Source organism: Hylobates moloch, unplaced genomic scaffold (genome assembly GCF_009828535.3).
Source record: "Hylobates moloch isolate HMO894 unplaced genomic scaffold, HMol_V3 SCAFFOLD_5, whole genome shotgun sequence".
In the NCBI taxonomy this organism is placed as follows: Eukaryota; Metazoa; Chordata; class Mammalia; order Primates; family Hylobatidae; genus Hylobates; species Hylobates moloch.
The window spans coordinates 68,052,742-68,069,564 of record NW_026652280.1 but is presented as its reverse complement, the minus strand read 5'-3'; the positions used below and the strand labels follow the sequence as shown (position 1 = coordinate 68,069,564).

The 16,823-nt window shown below is 40.4% G+C and overlaps 1 protein-coding gene and 1 non-coding gene across 11 annotated transcripts in view; both read right to left on the bottom strand.

Moving 5' to 3' along the window:
- ANKRD12 (ankyrin repeat domain 12) overlaps positions 1 to 16,823 on the bottom strand; it is a 149,083-nt gene that overhangs the window by 8,901 nt on the left and 123,359 nt on the right. For 9 of the 10 annotated variants that reach the window (XM_058438653.1, XM_032152799.2, XM_058438652.1 and 6 more), the window contains 2 exons: positions 15,061 to 15,159; positions 2,868 to 3,011 (listed from right to left, as the gene is read on the bottom strand). In XM_058438653.1, coding sequence (XP_058294636.1) covers positions 2,868 to 3,011; positions 15,061 to 15,159 — 243 coding nt within the window. Of the gene's footprint in view, positions 1 to 2,867; positions 3,012 to 15,059; positions 15,160 to 16,823 lie in introns of those variants that run through there. The other variant, XR_009213517.1, reaches the window with a different exon arrangement.
- Positions 773 to 873, bottom strand: LOC116470101 (small nucleolar RNA U13). The gene has a single exon (XR_004248530.1). It is a non-coding gene; the product is annotated as a small nucleolar RNA U13 (small nucleolar RNA).

Here is a 16,823-nt window from a genome sequence, read left to right as displayed (position 1 = left end):
GCTCCCAGTGCTGTCAAAGTGACACCCAGGCAGCAGGTAGCTCCCACACTCACATTTTTTTTTTTTTTTTTTTGAGACGGAGTCTCTCTCTGTTACCCAGGCTGGAGTATAATGGTGCGATCTTGAGTCACTGCAATCTCCACCTCCCAGGTTCAGGTGATTCTTCTGCCTCAGCCTCCCAGGTAGCTGGGATTACAGGCATCTGCCACTATGCCTGGTTAATTTTTGTATTTTTACTAGAGACATGGTTTCACTATATTGCCCAGGCTGGCTCGGACTCCTGATCTGCCCACCTCGGCCTCCCAAAGTGCTGGGATTACAGGCGTAAGCCACCGTGCCCAGCCACTACTTACATTTTTAGCAGTTATAATTTCTTCATTGGTCCCCCAAGTTAGATGTTTTGACTATTTAAAATGTTATTGTCGACTCTTTTAAATATTACAAGTTTATTTATTTATTTTTCTTTACCACATTTCAGGTGCTCAAACAAGTTTATTTTGAAAAGGAAGAAGTGATGAGAGTAGACTAATGGACGATCCGAGCCTCTACCCAAAGAAAAGTAGACTTTTTTCCCTTTAGTTCCTTCCAAGGCTACTCCCATAGGAAATACGCATGCTACGTGAGACCTTCTACTCTAAAGCCAGCTGTAAAAGGGTGGATAACAGTTCCATATTTAAGTAAGTCACCAGAAATGTTTTTAGCATAAGTTTCTCTCTGTCAAGAGAATGCACCTCACATTTTGGTATCTCATCAAGCTGAATTTCTTCCCCCATGTCAGACAGGTAATGTGTGCATGATGCAACAAGGTGTGAGAGAGGCCTGTCTCACACAGTGTGAAAACCCAATCATCAGGCTTATGATCCACAAAAGGATCCTAGCAAGCTTAATTTAATCTAAAGTCAGGTGGTCTGAATCATTAGGAAAATCTGGGGCAAGGTAAAATGAATTACTCAAGTTATCAAAATCCCTTTATAACTGAAAATTTATATGGTTCTAGGAAAATGCATTTATTTTTAAAATTCTCTTTTTAACCTATATGACACTGGGCATTCCTCAACTCTGCTGTATTTGATTACCAATATGTTTTCATCTATTTTAAATCTTATCAGAAATTTCTTAATGTTTTTGTCTAACAGTTTCCCACATCAATTTCCAGCTCTGCTATGAATTTGTTTTTATTTTTAATAAATTTAATTAATTACTTTACTTTTAAGAAACAGGGTGTCGCTCTGTCATCCAGGTTGGAGTGCAGCGGGCGCAATCACACCTCACTGCAGGCTTGAAATCCTTGGCTTAATCGATCTTCCCACCTTAACCACCTGGGGTAGCTGGGGCTACACGCATGCGCCACCATGCCAGGCTTTGAAATTTTTATGTCTTTTGTCATTTCAATGAGTTTTGGGAGAAAGAAGAATCAACAGGTATGTATATATTTACTCAACCATTCTGAGCTAGAAATCAAGGGACTTTTCATTGTAGCTCGATTATAAACCTCAATTTATATTGCTCTAAAACTGATTTCATTACTCTCTGATTGCTCAAAACTTAAAAAGACCTCAAGATACCACTGTTTAGCCCAGCCTATAAGAACATGGTTAAACTGTTAATTGCAGTTATTAAAAACCATCCATTCTTCCCTTTAAACATCTTTAAATATGAAAGTTCTAGAAAGTCCCTCAGTGGCCTCTCCAGTGCCTATTTCTTTAGTCACACAGTTCTTTCTGAAGAGATACAATTATTCATGTTAATAGCGTCCTCAGATATCTCTGAACACTTTCAAATAAAATTTGGTGCCTTAAAGTTTTTTTTCTTTTTTGAGACACGGTCTCACTCTGTTGCCCAGGCTCGAGTGCAGTCGTGCAATCCAGCTCACTGTAGCCGTGGCCTCCCAGGCTCAAAAGATCCTCCTACCTCAGCCTCCCTGGTAGCTGGGACTACATGTGTGCCCCACCACACCTGGTTAATTTTTATATATTTTTTGTAAAGATGGGGTTTCACCATGTTTCCCAGGCTGGTCTTGAACTCCTGAGCTCAAGTGATTGCCCACTTTGGCCTCCCAAAGTGCTGGGATTACAGGCATGAGCCACCACGCCCATTTAGTGTCTTAAGTTTGAAACCTACCTATCTAGTTCAATCTTTATTTTTTTATAGATGAGAAAAATAAAACTCAGAAGAGTCTAAAAATATTTTTCTGTGATATACCCTATTATCCTTTGTATTACTAGCTTATTTCCTTTAAAACAGCATTTCCTAGTCTGTTTTCAGGTGATAATCCTTCACTGTTTATTACAAAAATTTTAATCTTTAAATTCTTTTTTCTTTTCTGGTTTATGAGCCATAAAAAAATTCTGAAAACTAATATGACTGGTTCTGAGTTCATGTAATTTATATGTGGCAGTAAACTTTTATTGAAGATATTTCTCCAGTCTTCCACAATTCATGTATTCCACCAACATTCAAAGTCAAACCAGAAGACTCACTCTGTTTTTAGGACTGTCACAACCTAGAGGTGCCATCTAGCTGCACTATTTTTCAGTGTACAGTAGCTTTCTAACTGCCTGAAGGTCAGAACTAAAGGTATAAACATTCACTTTAGAAACAAATTACGTGTACCTGTAAGGGCACTATCCTAAATGTACAGGTGTTTTGTGATCATCTGCTTTTACAATAGAAACCTAATGTTTACAGTGTTTTAGAAAATGGAGGACCAGTTGATCTGGAAGTACTCTGGCTTGAAAGAGTTTTTTTTCTTCTTTGACCTTTAATGATTGTTGAATTCAAATTCTTTCTATGGAAATAGATTCTAAAAATAGCCAAGTTGCATTTTTTCAGAGCATTCCTTATAAATATGTCAAAAAACATTTTACCTGAGAGTCCAATGGTACATTGTATACTTCGGCATCCAGCAAAACAGTACAAGCACTAAATGGCAGTGTTTGATTTGCCAATGTTCTTGCAGCTCTGTAATGAACTCGCAAAACTTCTTGTTCGTTGGATACAATGAGTTTTTCCTAGTTGAATAAAGAATTAAAAAAAAGAAATTCTTCAACAAATTTTTGTTTAAGAACAGTCTTACTCTCTCGCCTAGGCTGGAGTGCAGTGGTGTGATCACAGCTCACTGCAGCCTTGACCTCCTGGGCTCAAGCAATCCTCCCACCTCAGCCTCCCTAGTAGCTGGGACTACAGGCGTGTACCATGAAGCACAGCTAATTAAAAAAATATATATTTTTTACAGACAAAGTCTCACTACGTTGCCCAAACTGGTTTCAAAATCCTGGGCTCAAGTGATCCTCCCACCTCAGCTTCTCAAAGTGCTGAGATTACAGGCCTGAGCCACTGTGCCTGGCCTCTTCTCACTCTGTCATTCAGGCTGGTGTGTAGGCATGATCATAGTTCACTGTAATCTTGAAATCCTGGGCTCAAGCCATCTTTCCACCTCAGCCTTCTGAGTAGCTAGTACTATAGGTGTGGACCACCACACTTGGCTAATTATTATTTTAAATTCTTTTGTAGAAACAGGGGTCTCATTATGTTGCCCAGGCTGGTCACCATCTTCTGGGCTCAAGAGATCCTCCTCTCTCGGCCTCCCAAAGTGCTGGGATTACAGGTGTAACCCACATACCTGGCCAGCACATTTTAAGTGATTTTATTTTATTTCAAAAACAATTTGTTAGGCCAGCCATAGTGGCAAGACCCCATCTCTACAAACAAACAAGCTAAATAACCCAAATTTCAGAGTAGTCTTTTCTTCACAGTAGGCTTGAGAAATTTGAGAACTCCCAGTGTTCCAAAAGTAGAAACACATTTTCTCTCTCCCAAACTACCAGTTTCTCTATTTTAAAATTATTTTTCCAAGTATGGTAGTATAAAATAGTGGCTTTTAATGTATTTACCAAGATGTTCCACCATCACCAGAACATTTCCATCACTCCAAAAAGAAACCTGCTACCCATCAGCAGTCATTCCTTATTCCCTGCACCCCCTTCCTCTATGCTCCTAGTAACCACCAATCTAACTTTTGTCTCTACGAATTACCTATCTTGAACATTAATATACATGGAATCATACAATACGCAATGTGTGGTCTTTTGTGATTGGCTTCTTTCACTTGGCATAATGATTTCAAGGTTCATCCATGTTGTAGCATGCATCAGTACTTCATCCCATTTTATGGCTGAAAAATATATTCTACTGCATGGGTATACCACATTTATTCATCAGTTGATAGACATTTGGACTTGAAGGGTGGCAGAAAATGTTACCCCAAAGTATGCCACTTTGGCATAAGCATTATTTTGAGCTAAAGGCAATCTGAAGTCAGCAGGCTCAAGAGTGCTCTGACCTCCCCTTTTCTACCTGAAAGCCAGAGATAAAACTCCCATGGGAAAGATGCTCTCCTGAAACCAGGAGGAAAGAAACATTCTTGTGACCAGTGACAGGAGTCAAGGCCAAGAGAATTCCGTACAAACAGACCTTGTTAAAGTAACTTTCATCTTCCTTTAGCTGTCCAGTAGATTTTAGTTACTTTTCCACAGATGCCTTTCTTTCTTCAACCTAGCATAAAATCACTCAGGTTTTGCCACGTCTTTGGCTCCCATGTGACATAAATCTTAAATAAATCTGCACATTTTTCTCCTGTTAATCTATGTCAGATGAGGTAAGATAAAAATCACTTAAAATATGCTGGCCAGGCACAGTGGCTTTTGCCTGTAATCTCAATGCTTTGGGAGGCTGAGGTGACCTTAACGCCCAGCTGGAGACCTTAAGATGGTGGAGGTTAACTTTTGCCTCCCCTACAGGCTGTTTCCACTTTGAGGCTAATATTAAAAATGCTGCTATAAACGTTCACACTCAAGTTTTTGTTTGGATGCATGTTTTCATTTCTCTTGGTAAATAAGTAGGAGTGGAACTGCTGGGTCATCTGGTGACTCTGTTTAACTTGTTGAGGAACCGCCAAACTGTTCCATAGTAGCTGTATCATTTCACATTCCTATCAGCAATGGGAGGGCTCTAATTTCTTCATATCTTCACCAGCACTTGTTACATCTGTCTTTTTGATTACAGCCATTCTACTGGGTGTGAAGTGGTATGCCCCTTGTGTTGGCACTTTTTTATAATGAATATTTTTATAGAAATAAACATACTGTATGATGACTTCAACTACTTGTAAACCTCTGACACACACAATAAAATCCTGTATTAAGTGGGGCCCAAAATTATTATGTAATATGCAGAGTCATTCTACCACAAGGTTCATAATATGATCTAGGCAATCTTCTGCATTTAGCAAACTGAGAATTACTGGGGTCCAGCTGCAGATTCCAACCCATCCTAATCTTTGCTACTGACTTGTGCCATCTGGTCCTAACTATATTATTTGGCGTAAATATCAATGGGGATAACCCTGGGACCTGTGGCTAGCTAGAACTTCATGGAGAGGTAAAGCGAGTCCAGGAACTCGCCAGTTTAATAACATACATCATTTTATTGGCCCTGTATGGAAGGCTGGGCTGGGAGAATACAAAGAATGTGCCTAGTCTTCTCCTCCCCACCATGTTTCCCATTCTCTCCTCTCCTCAACTCCCAGGAACTTTGGTCTTCTCCTGATGGAGAAAACAGGCCACATTATATCCAAAAATGTATTATTGCAGAGTTTAAATGTTTTTATAAATTCATGAAAAAAACAAACATAGTCCTAATTAACTTTTTAACTCTTTTATGACAAACGATATTCAAAGAGGTAGGCCTAACACTTTTGATTAATTACAATTTAAAGTGCAACTTGAAGTAATACATATCCAAAACCTTGATGCAAAATTAAAAATAGCTAGATGTGTTTTCCTAAAAAGCTGGTTGTAGTCCTGTAGAGATTAAGAGCAACAACCAAAAATCCCTCAAAAGCAAACACCATGTGAAAAATAACTTTTTCTTTTTCTTTTTTTTTTTTTTTTTTGAGATGGAGTCCCACTCTGTCGTCCAGGCTGGAGTGCAATGGTGTGATCTCAGATCACTGCAACCTCCACCTCCTGGGTTCAAGCGATTCTCCTGCCTCAGCCTCCAGAGTAGCTGGGATTACAGGTGCCCACCACCACGCCTAGCTAATTTTTGTATTTTTAGTAGAGATGCGATTTCACCATGTTGGCCAGGCTGGTCTTGAACTCCTGACCTCAGGTGATCCACCTGCCTCCGCCTCCCAAAATGCTGGGATAACAGGTGTGAGCCACCGTGCCCGGCCAAGAAATACATTTTCTGAAGTCAGAGCCTCTCTCCCTTAAAATAATTGAGATGTTATTTTATTATAAATGTTGCTTACCTGACAATCTAAATAGTACACTTTCGATCAGCATTCTTAATTTTGTGTTTTTAAGCCCCTAGAGCAGAGCCTCTCAAACAGTGTCCTCTAAGGATAGGTTATGGGTGTGCCAATGTATTATTGCTTCCTCTTAGTTTCTTTGGTGATAGAGTGCAGCATGGGGAAGTTCTGAGGAAATGGGCCAGGGACTCTGGCTGTAAACTTTGTTTGTTCATTTAGTACAGCATTCAAATGTTACCATTTTCTGTGGGGAAAATGACCCTTGAACAGCGTAGCTCTTAACTTGAGGTCCTCACACCCTCAAGAAACCTGAGGATGGAATAGGGGTAGGGTAGTCTGTGAACTTGCATTGGAAAAAATTACATCGTTATTTTCACTAACTTCCAACTGGCATTTCTTTCAATCATAAATATGTCTACAAACCACAGCAGAATCTTAAGTATCTGTAGCTTTGTCATTCATAGAAATCACAAATATTTCTAAATTATTAATATATTATAGATGTACTGATATCCTCCCAAATTTTTATACTAATTTCTTCTTCAAAATTTCAGCAGTGGCTGGCAACGATGGCTCATGCCTATAATCCCAGCACTTTGGGAGGCTAAGGCAGGAGGATCACTTGAGCCCAGGAATTTGAGACCAGCCTGGGCAACACAGTGGGATCCCAACTCTATAAAAAAAAATTTTTTTTTTTTTTGAGACGGAGCCTCACGCTCTGTCCCCTGGGCTGGAGTACAGTGGCATGATCTCGGCTCACTGCAACCTCCACCTCCTGGGTTCACGCCATTCTCCTGCCTCAGCCTCCCGAGTTGCTACAGGCGCGTGCCACCACGCCCGTCTAATTTTTTGTATTTTTAGTAGAGATGGGGTTTCACCATGTTAGCCAGGATGGTCTCGATCTCCTTACCTGCCTCAGCCTCCCAAAGTGCTGGGATTACAGGCATGAGCCACCACGCCTGGCAAAAATTTTTTTAAAAAATTAGCTGGGTGTGGTGGTGCATGCTTGTAGTCCAAGCTATTTGGGAGGCTGAGGCAAAAGGATGGTTTGAGCCTGGAAGGTTGAGGCTGCAGTGAGCCATGATGATCACACCACTGCCACCCTGGGAGACAGAGTGAGACTGTCTCAAAAAACAGAACAAAACAAAATCCCTGCAGTTGTGAGATCTGCTGCTATATGACACCTAACTGCAGTTCTGTGTAGAGATACTTGTATGACACAGCTGGCCAATATCAAGCAATTTTGCAGCTAGTAGTTACTAAGCCACCACACAATAAAGCTGTTTGTTCTCATATCAGTCAGACATTTAAAGTTGCCCTCGAGTATTCTGCAATTCTAAATTGTTTATTGGTCAAATACAAGGAAGATGTATCATTTTGTTATTTGTTAAAGTTCTACAAATTGCACAATTCAAATAAGAATTTTTAAATGTTTTTTATTATACTTTAAGTTTTAGGGTACATGTGTACAACGTGCAGGTTAGTTACATATGTATACATGTGCCATGTTGGTGTGCTGCACCCATTAACTCGTCATTTAACATTAGGTATCTCTCCTAATGCTATCCCTCCCCCCGTCCCCCCACCTCACAACAGGCCCCGGTGTGTGATGTTCCCCTTCCTGTGTCCATGTGTTCTCATTGTTCAATTCCCACCTATGAGTGAGAACATGCGGTGTTTGGTTTTTTGTCCTTGCGATAGTTTGCTGAGAATGATGGTTTCCAGCTTCATCCTCGTCCCTACAAAGGACATGAACTCGTAATTTTTTATGGCCGCATAGTATTCCACGGTGTATATGTGCCACATTTTCTTAATCCAGTCTATCATTGTTGGACTTTTGGGTTGGTTCCAAGTATTTGCTACTGTGAATAGTGCCGCAATAAACATACGTGTGCATGTGTCTTTATAGCAGCATGATTTATAATCCTTTGGGTATATACCCAGTAATGGGATGGCTGGGTCAAATGGTATTTCTAGTTCTAGATCCCTGAGGAATCGCCACACTGACTTCCACAATGGTTGAACTAGTTTACAGTCCCACCAACAGTGTAAAAGTGTTCCTATTTCTCCACATTCTCTCCAGCACCTGTTTCCTGACTTTTTAACGATCGCCATTCTAACTGGTGTGAGATGGTATCTCATTGTGGTTTTGATTTGCATTTCTCTGATGGCCAGTGATGATGAGCATTTTTTCATGTGTCTGTTGGCTGCATAAATGTCTTCTTTTGAGAAGTGTCTGTTCATATCCTTCACCCACTTGTTGATGGGGTTTTTTCTTGTAAATCTGTTTGAGTTCATTGTAGATTCTGGATATTAGCCCTTTGTCAGATGAGTAGATAACAAAAATTTTCTTCCACTCTGTAGGTTGCCTGTTCACTCTGATGGTAGTTTCTTTTGCTGTGCAGAAGCTCTTTAGTTTAATTAGATCCCATCCATCAATTTTGGCTCTTGTTCCCATTGCTTTTGGTGTTTCAGACATGAACTCCTTGCCCATGCGTATGTCCTGAATGGTATTGCCCAGGTTTTCTTCTAAGGTTTTTATGGTTTTAGGTCTAACATTTAAGTCTTTAATCCATCTTGAATTAATCTTTGTATAAGGTGTAAGGAAGGGATCCAGTTTAGCTTTCTACATATGGCTAGCCAGTTTTCCCAGCACCATTTATTTTATTTATTTTTTTAGTAGAGACGGGGTTTCACCGTGTTAGCCAGGATGGTCTGGATCTCCTGACCTTGTGATCCGCCCACCTCTGCCTCCCAAAGTGCTGGGATTACAGGCATGAGCCACCGTGCCCGGCCTTGTTTTTTTTTTTTTTTTTTTTTTTTGAGACGAAGTCTCGCTCTGTTACCCAGACTGGAGTGCAGTGGCACAATCTCAGCTCACTGCAACCTCCACTTCCCCGGTTCAAGTGATTCTCCTGCCTCAGGCTCCTGAGTAACTGGGACTACAGGCATGTGCCACCACGCCTGGCTAATTTTTTGTATTTTTTAGTAGAGACAGGGTTTCACTGTGTTAGCCAGGATGGTCTCGATCTCCTGACCTCGTGATCCACCCGCCTTGGCCTCCCAAAGTGCTGGGATTACAGGTGTGAGCCACCGTGCCTGGCCCCCAGCACCATTTATTCAATAGGGAATCCTTTCCCCATTGCTTGTTTTTGTCAGGTTTGTCAAAGATCAGATAGTTGTAGATATGCAGCATTATTTCTGAGGGCTCTGTTCTGTTCCATTGGTCTATATCTCTGTTTTGGTAACAGTACCATGGTGTTCTGGTTACTGTAGCCTTGTAGTATAGTTTGAAGTCGGGTAGCATGATGCTTCCAGCTTTGTTCTTTTGGCTTAGGATTGACTTGGCCATGCGGGCTCTTTTTTGGTTCCATATAAACTTTAAAGTAGTTTTTTCCAATTCTGTGAAGAAAGTCATTGGTAGCTTGATAGGGATGGCATTGAATCTATAAATTACCTTGGGCAGTATGGCCATTTTCACAATATTGATTCTTCCTACCCATGAGCATGGAATGTTCTTCTATTTGTTTGTATCGTCTTTTATTTCACTGAGCAGTGGTTTGTAGTCCTCCTTGAAGAGGTCCTTTACATCCCTTGTAAGTTGGATTCCTAGGTATTTTATTCTCTTTGAAGCAATTGTGAATGGGAGTTCACTCATGATTTGGCTCTCTGTTATTGGTGTATAAGAATACTTGTGATTTTTGCACATTGATTTTGTATCCTGAGACTTTGCTGAAGTTGCCTACCAGCTTAAGGAGACTTTGGGCTGAGACGATGGGGTTTTCTAGATATACAATCATGTCATCTGCAAACAGGGACAATTTGACTTCCTCTTTTCCTAACTGAATACCCTTTCCTTCTCCTGCCTGATTGCCCTGGCCAGAACTTCCAACACTATGTTGAATAGAAGTGGTGAGAGAGGGCATCCCAGTCTTGTGCCAGTTTTCAAAGGGAATGCTTCCAGTTTTTGCCCATTCAGTATGATACTGGCTGTGGGCTTGTCACAGATAGCTTATTATTTTGAGATACGTCCCATGAATACCTAATTTATTGAGAGTTTTTAGCACAAAGCGTTGTTGAATTTTGTGAAAGGCCTTTTCTGCATCTATTGAGATAATCATATGGTTTTTGCCGTTGGTTCTGTTTCTATGCTGGATTACGTTTATTGATTTGCGTATGTTGAACCAGTCTTCCATCCCAGGGATGAAGCCCACTTGATCATGGTGGATAAGCTTCTTGATGTGCTGCTGGATTCGGTTTGCCAGTATTTTATTGAGGATTTTTGCATCAATGTTCATCAAGGATATTGGTCTAAAATTCTTTTTTTTTGTTGTTGTGTCTCTGCCAGGCTTTGGTATCAGGATGATGCTGGCCTCATAAAATGAGTTAGGGAGGATTCCCTCTTTTTCTATTGATTGGAATAGTTTCAGAAGGAATGGTACCAGCTCCTCCTTGTACCTCTGGTAGAATTCGGCTGTGAATCCATCTGGTCCTGGACTTTTTTTGGTTGGTAAGCTATTAATTATTGCCTCAATTTCAGAGCCTGTTATTGGTCTATTCAGAGATTCAACTTCTTCCTGGTTTAGTCTTGGGAGGGTGTATGTGTTGAGGAATTTATCCATTTCTTCTAGATAATTCGTTTATTTGCATAGAGGTGTTTATAGTATTCTCTGATGGCAGTTTGTATTTCTGTGGGATCGGTGGTGATATCCCCTGTCATTTTTTATTGCGTCTATTTGATTCTTCTCTCTTTTCTTCATTAGTCTTGCTAGCAGTCTATCAATTTTGTTGATATTTCCAAAAAACCAGCTTCTGGATTCATTGATTTTTTGAAGGGCTTTTTGTGTGTCTATTTCCTTGAGTTCTGCTCTGATCTTATTTATTGCTTCTGCTAGCTTTTGGATGTGTTTGCTCTTGCTTCTCTAGTTCTTTTAATTGTGATGTTAGGGTGTCAATTTTACATCTTTCCTGCTTTCTCTTGTGGGCATTTAGTGCTATAAATTTCCCTCTACATACTGCTTTGAATGTGTCCCAGAGACTCTGGTATGTTGTGTCTTTGTTCTTGTTGGTTTCAAAGAACATCTTTCTTTCTGCCTTCATTTCGTTATGTACCCAGTAGTCATCCAGGAGCAGGTTGTTCAGTTTTCATGTAGTTCAGCGGTTTTGAGTGAGTTTCTTAATCCTGAGTTCTAGTTTGATTGCACTGCGGTCTGAGAGACAGTTTGTTGTAATTTCTGTTCTTTTGCATTTGCTGAGGAGTGCTTTACTTCCAACCATGTGGTCAATTTTGGAATTAAGTGTGGTGTGGTGCTGGGAAGAATGTATATTCTGTTGATTTGGGGTGGAGAGTTCTGTAGATGTCTATTAGGTCCGCTTGGTGCAGAGCTGAGTTCAACTCCTGGATATCCTTGTTAACTTTCTCTCGTTGATCTGTCTAATGTTGACAGTGGAGTGTTAAAGTCTCCCATTATTATTATTGTGTGGGAGTCTAAGTCTCTTTCTAGGTCTCTAAGGACTTGCTTTATGAATCTGGGTGCTCCTCTATTCGGTGCATATATATTTAGGATAGTTAGCTCTTCTTGTTGAATTGATCCCTTTACCATTATGTAATGGCCTTCTTTGTCTCTTTTGATCTTTGTTGGTTTAAAGTCTGTTTTATCAGAGACTAGGATTGCAACCCCTGCCTTTTTTTGTTTTCCATTTGCTTGGTAGATCTTCCTCCATCCCTTTATTTTGAGCCTATGTGTGCCTCTGCATGTGAGATGGGTTTCCTGAATACAGCACACTGATGGGTCTTGACTCTTTATCCAATTTGCCAGTCTGTGTCTTTTAATTGGAGCATTTAGCCCATTTACATTTAAGGTTAATATTGTTATGTGTGAATTTGATCCTGTCATTATGATGTTAGCTGGTTATTTTGCTCGTTAGTTGATGCAGTTTCTTCCTAGCATTGATGGTCTTTACAATTTGGCTTGTTTTTGCAGTGGCTGGTACCAGCTGTTCCTTTCTACATTTAGTGCTTCCTTCAGGAGCTCTTTTAGGGCAGGCCTGGTGGTGACAAAATCACTCAGCATTTGCTTGTCTGTAAAGGATTTCATTTCTCCTTCACTTATGAAGCTTAGTTTGGCTGGGTATAAAATTCTATGTTGAAAATTCTTTTCTTTAAGAATGTTGAATATTGGCCCCCACTCTCTTCTGGCTTGTAGAGTTTCTGCCAAGAGATCAGCTGTTAGTCTGATAGGCTTCCTTTTGTGGGTAACCCGACCTTTCTCTCTGGCTGCCCTTAACATTTTTTCCTTCATTTCAACTTTGGTGAATCTGACAATTACGTGTCTTGGAGTTGCCCTTCTCGAGGAGTATCTTTGTGGCGTTCTTTGTATTTCCTAAATTTGAATGGTGGCCTGCCTTGCTAGATTGGGGAAGTTCTCCTGGATAATATCCTGAAGAGTGTTTTCCAACTTGGTTCCATTCTCCCCGTCACTTTCAGGTACACCAATCAGACGTAGATTTGGTCATTTCACATAGTCCTATATTTCTTGGAGGCTTTGTTCATTTCCTTTTATTCTTTTTTCTCTAAACTTCTCTTCTCGCTTCATTTCATTCATTTGATCTTCCATCACTGATACCCTTTCTTCCGTAGATCGAATCGGCTACTGAGGCTTCTGCATTCGTCATGTAGTTCTCGTGCCATGGTTTTCAGCTCCGTCAGGTCCTTTAAGGACTTCTCTGCATTGGTTATTCTAGTTAGCCATTCGTCTAATCTTTTTTCAAGGTTTTTAACTTCTTTGCCATGGGTTCGAACTTCCTCCTTTATCTTGGAGTAGTTTGATCGTCTGAAGCCATCTTCTCTCAACTCATCAAAGTCATTCTCCGTCCAGCTTTGTTCCATTGCTGGTGAGGAGCTGCGCTCCTTTGGAGGAGGAGAGGTGCTCTGATTTCTAAAGTTTCCAGCTTTTCTGCTTTTTCCCCATCTTTGTGGTTTTATCTACCTTTGGTCTTTGATGATGGTGATGCACAGATGGGGTTTTGGTATGGATGTCCTTTCTGTTTGTTAGTTTTCCTTCTAACAGACAGGACCCTCAGCTGCAGGTCTGTTGGAGTTTGCTGGAGGTCCACTCCAGACCGTTTGCCTGGGTATCAGCAGCGGAGACTGCAGAACAGCGGATATTGGTGAACAGCAAATGCTGCTGCCTGATTGTTCCTCTGGAAGTTTTGTCTCAGGGGAGTACCCGGCCGTGTGAGGTGTCAGTCTGCCCCTACTGGGGGGTGCCTCCCAGTTAGGCTACTCGGGGGTCAGGGACCTACTTGAGGAGGCAGTCTGTCCGTTCTCAGATCTCCAGCTGCATGCTGGGAGAACCACTACTCTCTTCAAAGCTGTCAGACAGGGACATTTAAGTCTGCAGAGGATTCTGCTGCCTTTTGTTTGGCTGTGCCCTGCTCCCAGAGGTGGAGTCTACAGAGGCAGGCAGGCCTCCTTGAGCTTCAGTGGGCTCCACCCAGTTCGAGCATCCTGGCCACTTTGTTTACCTACTCAAGCCTAGGCAATGGTGGGCACCCCTCCCCTCGCCTCGCTGCCACCTTGCAGTTTGATCTCAGACTGCTGTGCTAGCAATGAGCGAGGCTCCGTGGGCGTAGGACACTCCGAGCCAGGCGCGGGATATAATCTCCTGGTGTGCTGTTTGCTCAGTTGGAAATGCAGAAGTCACTCGTCTTCTGCGTCGCTCATGCTGGGAGCTGTAGACTGGAGCTGTTCCTATTTGGCCATCTTGGCTCCACCCCTCAAGAATTCTTAACTGTAAGGTGGCAAGACTTTCTGTAACCTGGACAGGTACACAGATAAATATATACTAGGTGGTTTCAAACGTCTTATAGTTGAAATAGCTATTGATGTGTGTTATATTACCTAACTTCTTATTGCTAACAAATTGCTCATTGTCAATGGGTCATGCAATGTTGTAAATTCTGTATTGTGCTTCTTTATTTGTTGCTTCTCTTTGTAATTCTATGATTTTTTTTAATTTAAAAACATTCTGAGAAGAGGTTCCAAATTTCCTAAACTGTTACGGAAGTCCACAGTAGGAAAAAAGTTAAGAACCTGTGCCAGGAAAATCAATCATGTATGAACCAAAGAAATTATATATAAATTTTGTTTGCATATGAGTATGTATATATTTCTGTAAAGAAGGATCATAGTTTACACCACATTTTCAGAGGTCCTCAACCCTCCCCAAAGATTAAACACACTATATTTTTGTAAATCCAAGTGAAATGACTTATAATTCTTATAAATGACCTGATAAAGGTTTTCCTTCCTGTAATTTCATGCCAAGACTAACCATTGGAAGGCACATACTAAGGCAGACCTACATGGACAAATAAGCATAGCCTTTCTAAGTATTTTGCCCTTTTGCCTTAAAATAGCTGGTACTAAGCAATGATTCTAAAACTTGGAAATCCAAATGTTCCACTAGGAATCTACTCCTACAGTTCTACAAATTCAACAAATAACAAGAAGTTGTTAGAGACTTACATATTAAAAATATACTCAACATAAATTATAATATGGGAGCAGCTATCCCAAAATAGGCTTAAAATTTTTCCATCTAATTAAACACAAGATAAAACCAAACCACTTCTCAAAATGGTTCTAAATTTTAAAAATCCACTAATAAAAAATATAGGCCATTTTAATTTATCGCTAAAAACCAGTTATTTTTAGCATAAGTGTACATTTAAAAATTGCTTACCCTTTCAATACTGTGTTGCAAACGTAGTTTCATCCTTACAACTTCCTGTTGTCGAAAAAGCTCTTTAAGTGGATCTGACAGTGAAGGTGGTGGTGTAATCTAATTAAAAAGATATATATAGTTTAAAATATTAGGTTTTATTTACAACAATGGGCTATTCTTTTAAAATTAAACCCTTTTAGTGCATAAAAAAATCAAATTCTTATGTTCTGTGAATTAAATAATACAGCACTAATTATAGAACCGGTTGTTACTTCCGTTTGAAACACTGAGCACAGTTTACATGTTTTGATTCTAAGGCCACAACAAATTTCAAACAGCAAATTAGAAGGACTATGGAAATTATTCCAGCGAGACACATTTTAGATCATCAGTAAGTGACAGCTCACAGACAAGGAGGGAAGGAAGGAGGAGTCACGAAACCAGAAAAGCTGGTATAAACATGGAGGAAACACCTCCTAAAGATTAAAGCAGTTCAATTCTATCTATACAGTGAGGTCTGTCTGCAGACATGATAAATATAGTATCAAACACTAAAGTCCTGAGTGTTACATTTTTTATAAAATCAGATGAAATGGTCTAAGGAATTTTTTTCAAACTTAATTACATGTAATATCCCAATGACTTTGTCTATCCATACTTCAAAAAGCTTCTGGTTCATCTCTAATTTGATATTGTAGTGTAGTATCAAATTACACTACAAACCCAGAAGAGAGGTGTTTTCTGGTAGATGCTGGAGGTTAAGGAAGCTGATTCAATCTATGCGTGTAAACTACACTGTTACAGTAAGATACACTGGCCGGGCATGGTGGTTCACACCTGGAATCCCAGCACTTTGGGAGGCCAAGATGGGCGGATCACGAGGTTAGGAGTTTGAGACCAGCCTGATTAAATGGTGAAGTCCTGTCTCTACTAAAAATACAAAAACTAGCCGGGTGTGGTGGCACATGCCTGTAATCCTAACTTCTTCTCAGGTGGCTGAGGCAGGAAAATCGCTTGAACTCAGGAGATGGAAGTTGCAGTGAGTTGAATCATGCCACTGCATTCCAGCCTGGGTGACAGTGAGACTCCGTGTCAAAAAAAAAAAAAAAAAAAGGGACATCTTGGCTGGGCATGGTGGCTCTCACCTGTAATCCCATCACTTTGGGAGGCTGAAGTAGGAGGATTGCTTGAGACCAGGAGTTTGAGACCAGCCTGGGCAACATATTGAGACCCCATCTCAAAAAAAAACTTAAAAATTAGCTGGATGTGGCGGTGTCTGCCTGTAGCCTCAGCAACTCAGGAGGCTGAGATAGGAGGATAGCTTGAGTCCAGAAGTTTGAGGCTGCAGTAAACTATGATTGCACCACTGCACTCCAGCCTGGGCAACACAGGGAGGCCCTGTCTCTTAAGTTAAAAACAAAACAAAAGATACCCAAAAGATGGCAATAACCATCTGTGATCCCTAAATACTCTTTTTCTACCCCTTGGAGAATTTGTATTTTCCCCCTCTTATTCTTGCTTATAATTACTACCAGCATATTATGGCAAAGTAAGATAGTATGTTTTGGCAAGTTATAACAATTCTGGTTTAACCATGAATTCCACATGAAAGTGGGACAACCAGATACTTTCCACTTCTTGATGTAGTGCCACAGGAATCATGTAACACCATATATGAAAAGTTCTTGACAAAAATCACACCTGGCTCTACAAAGACTCTATAATCAGCATTATGAGAGACTGAAAACATATTAAATAACATCACAAAAACTCAATCAGTT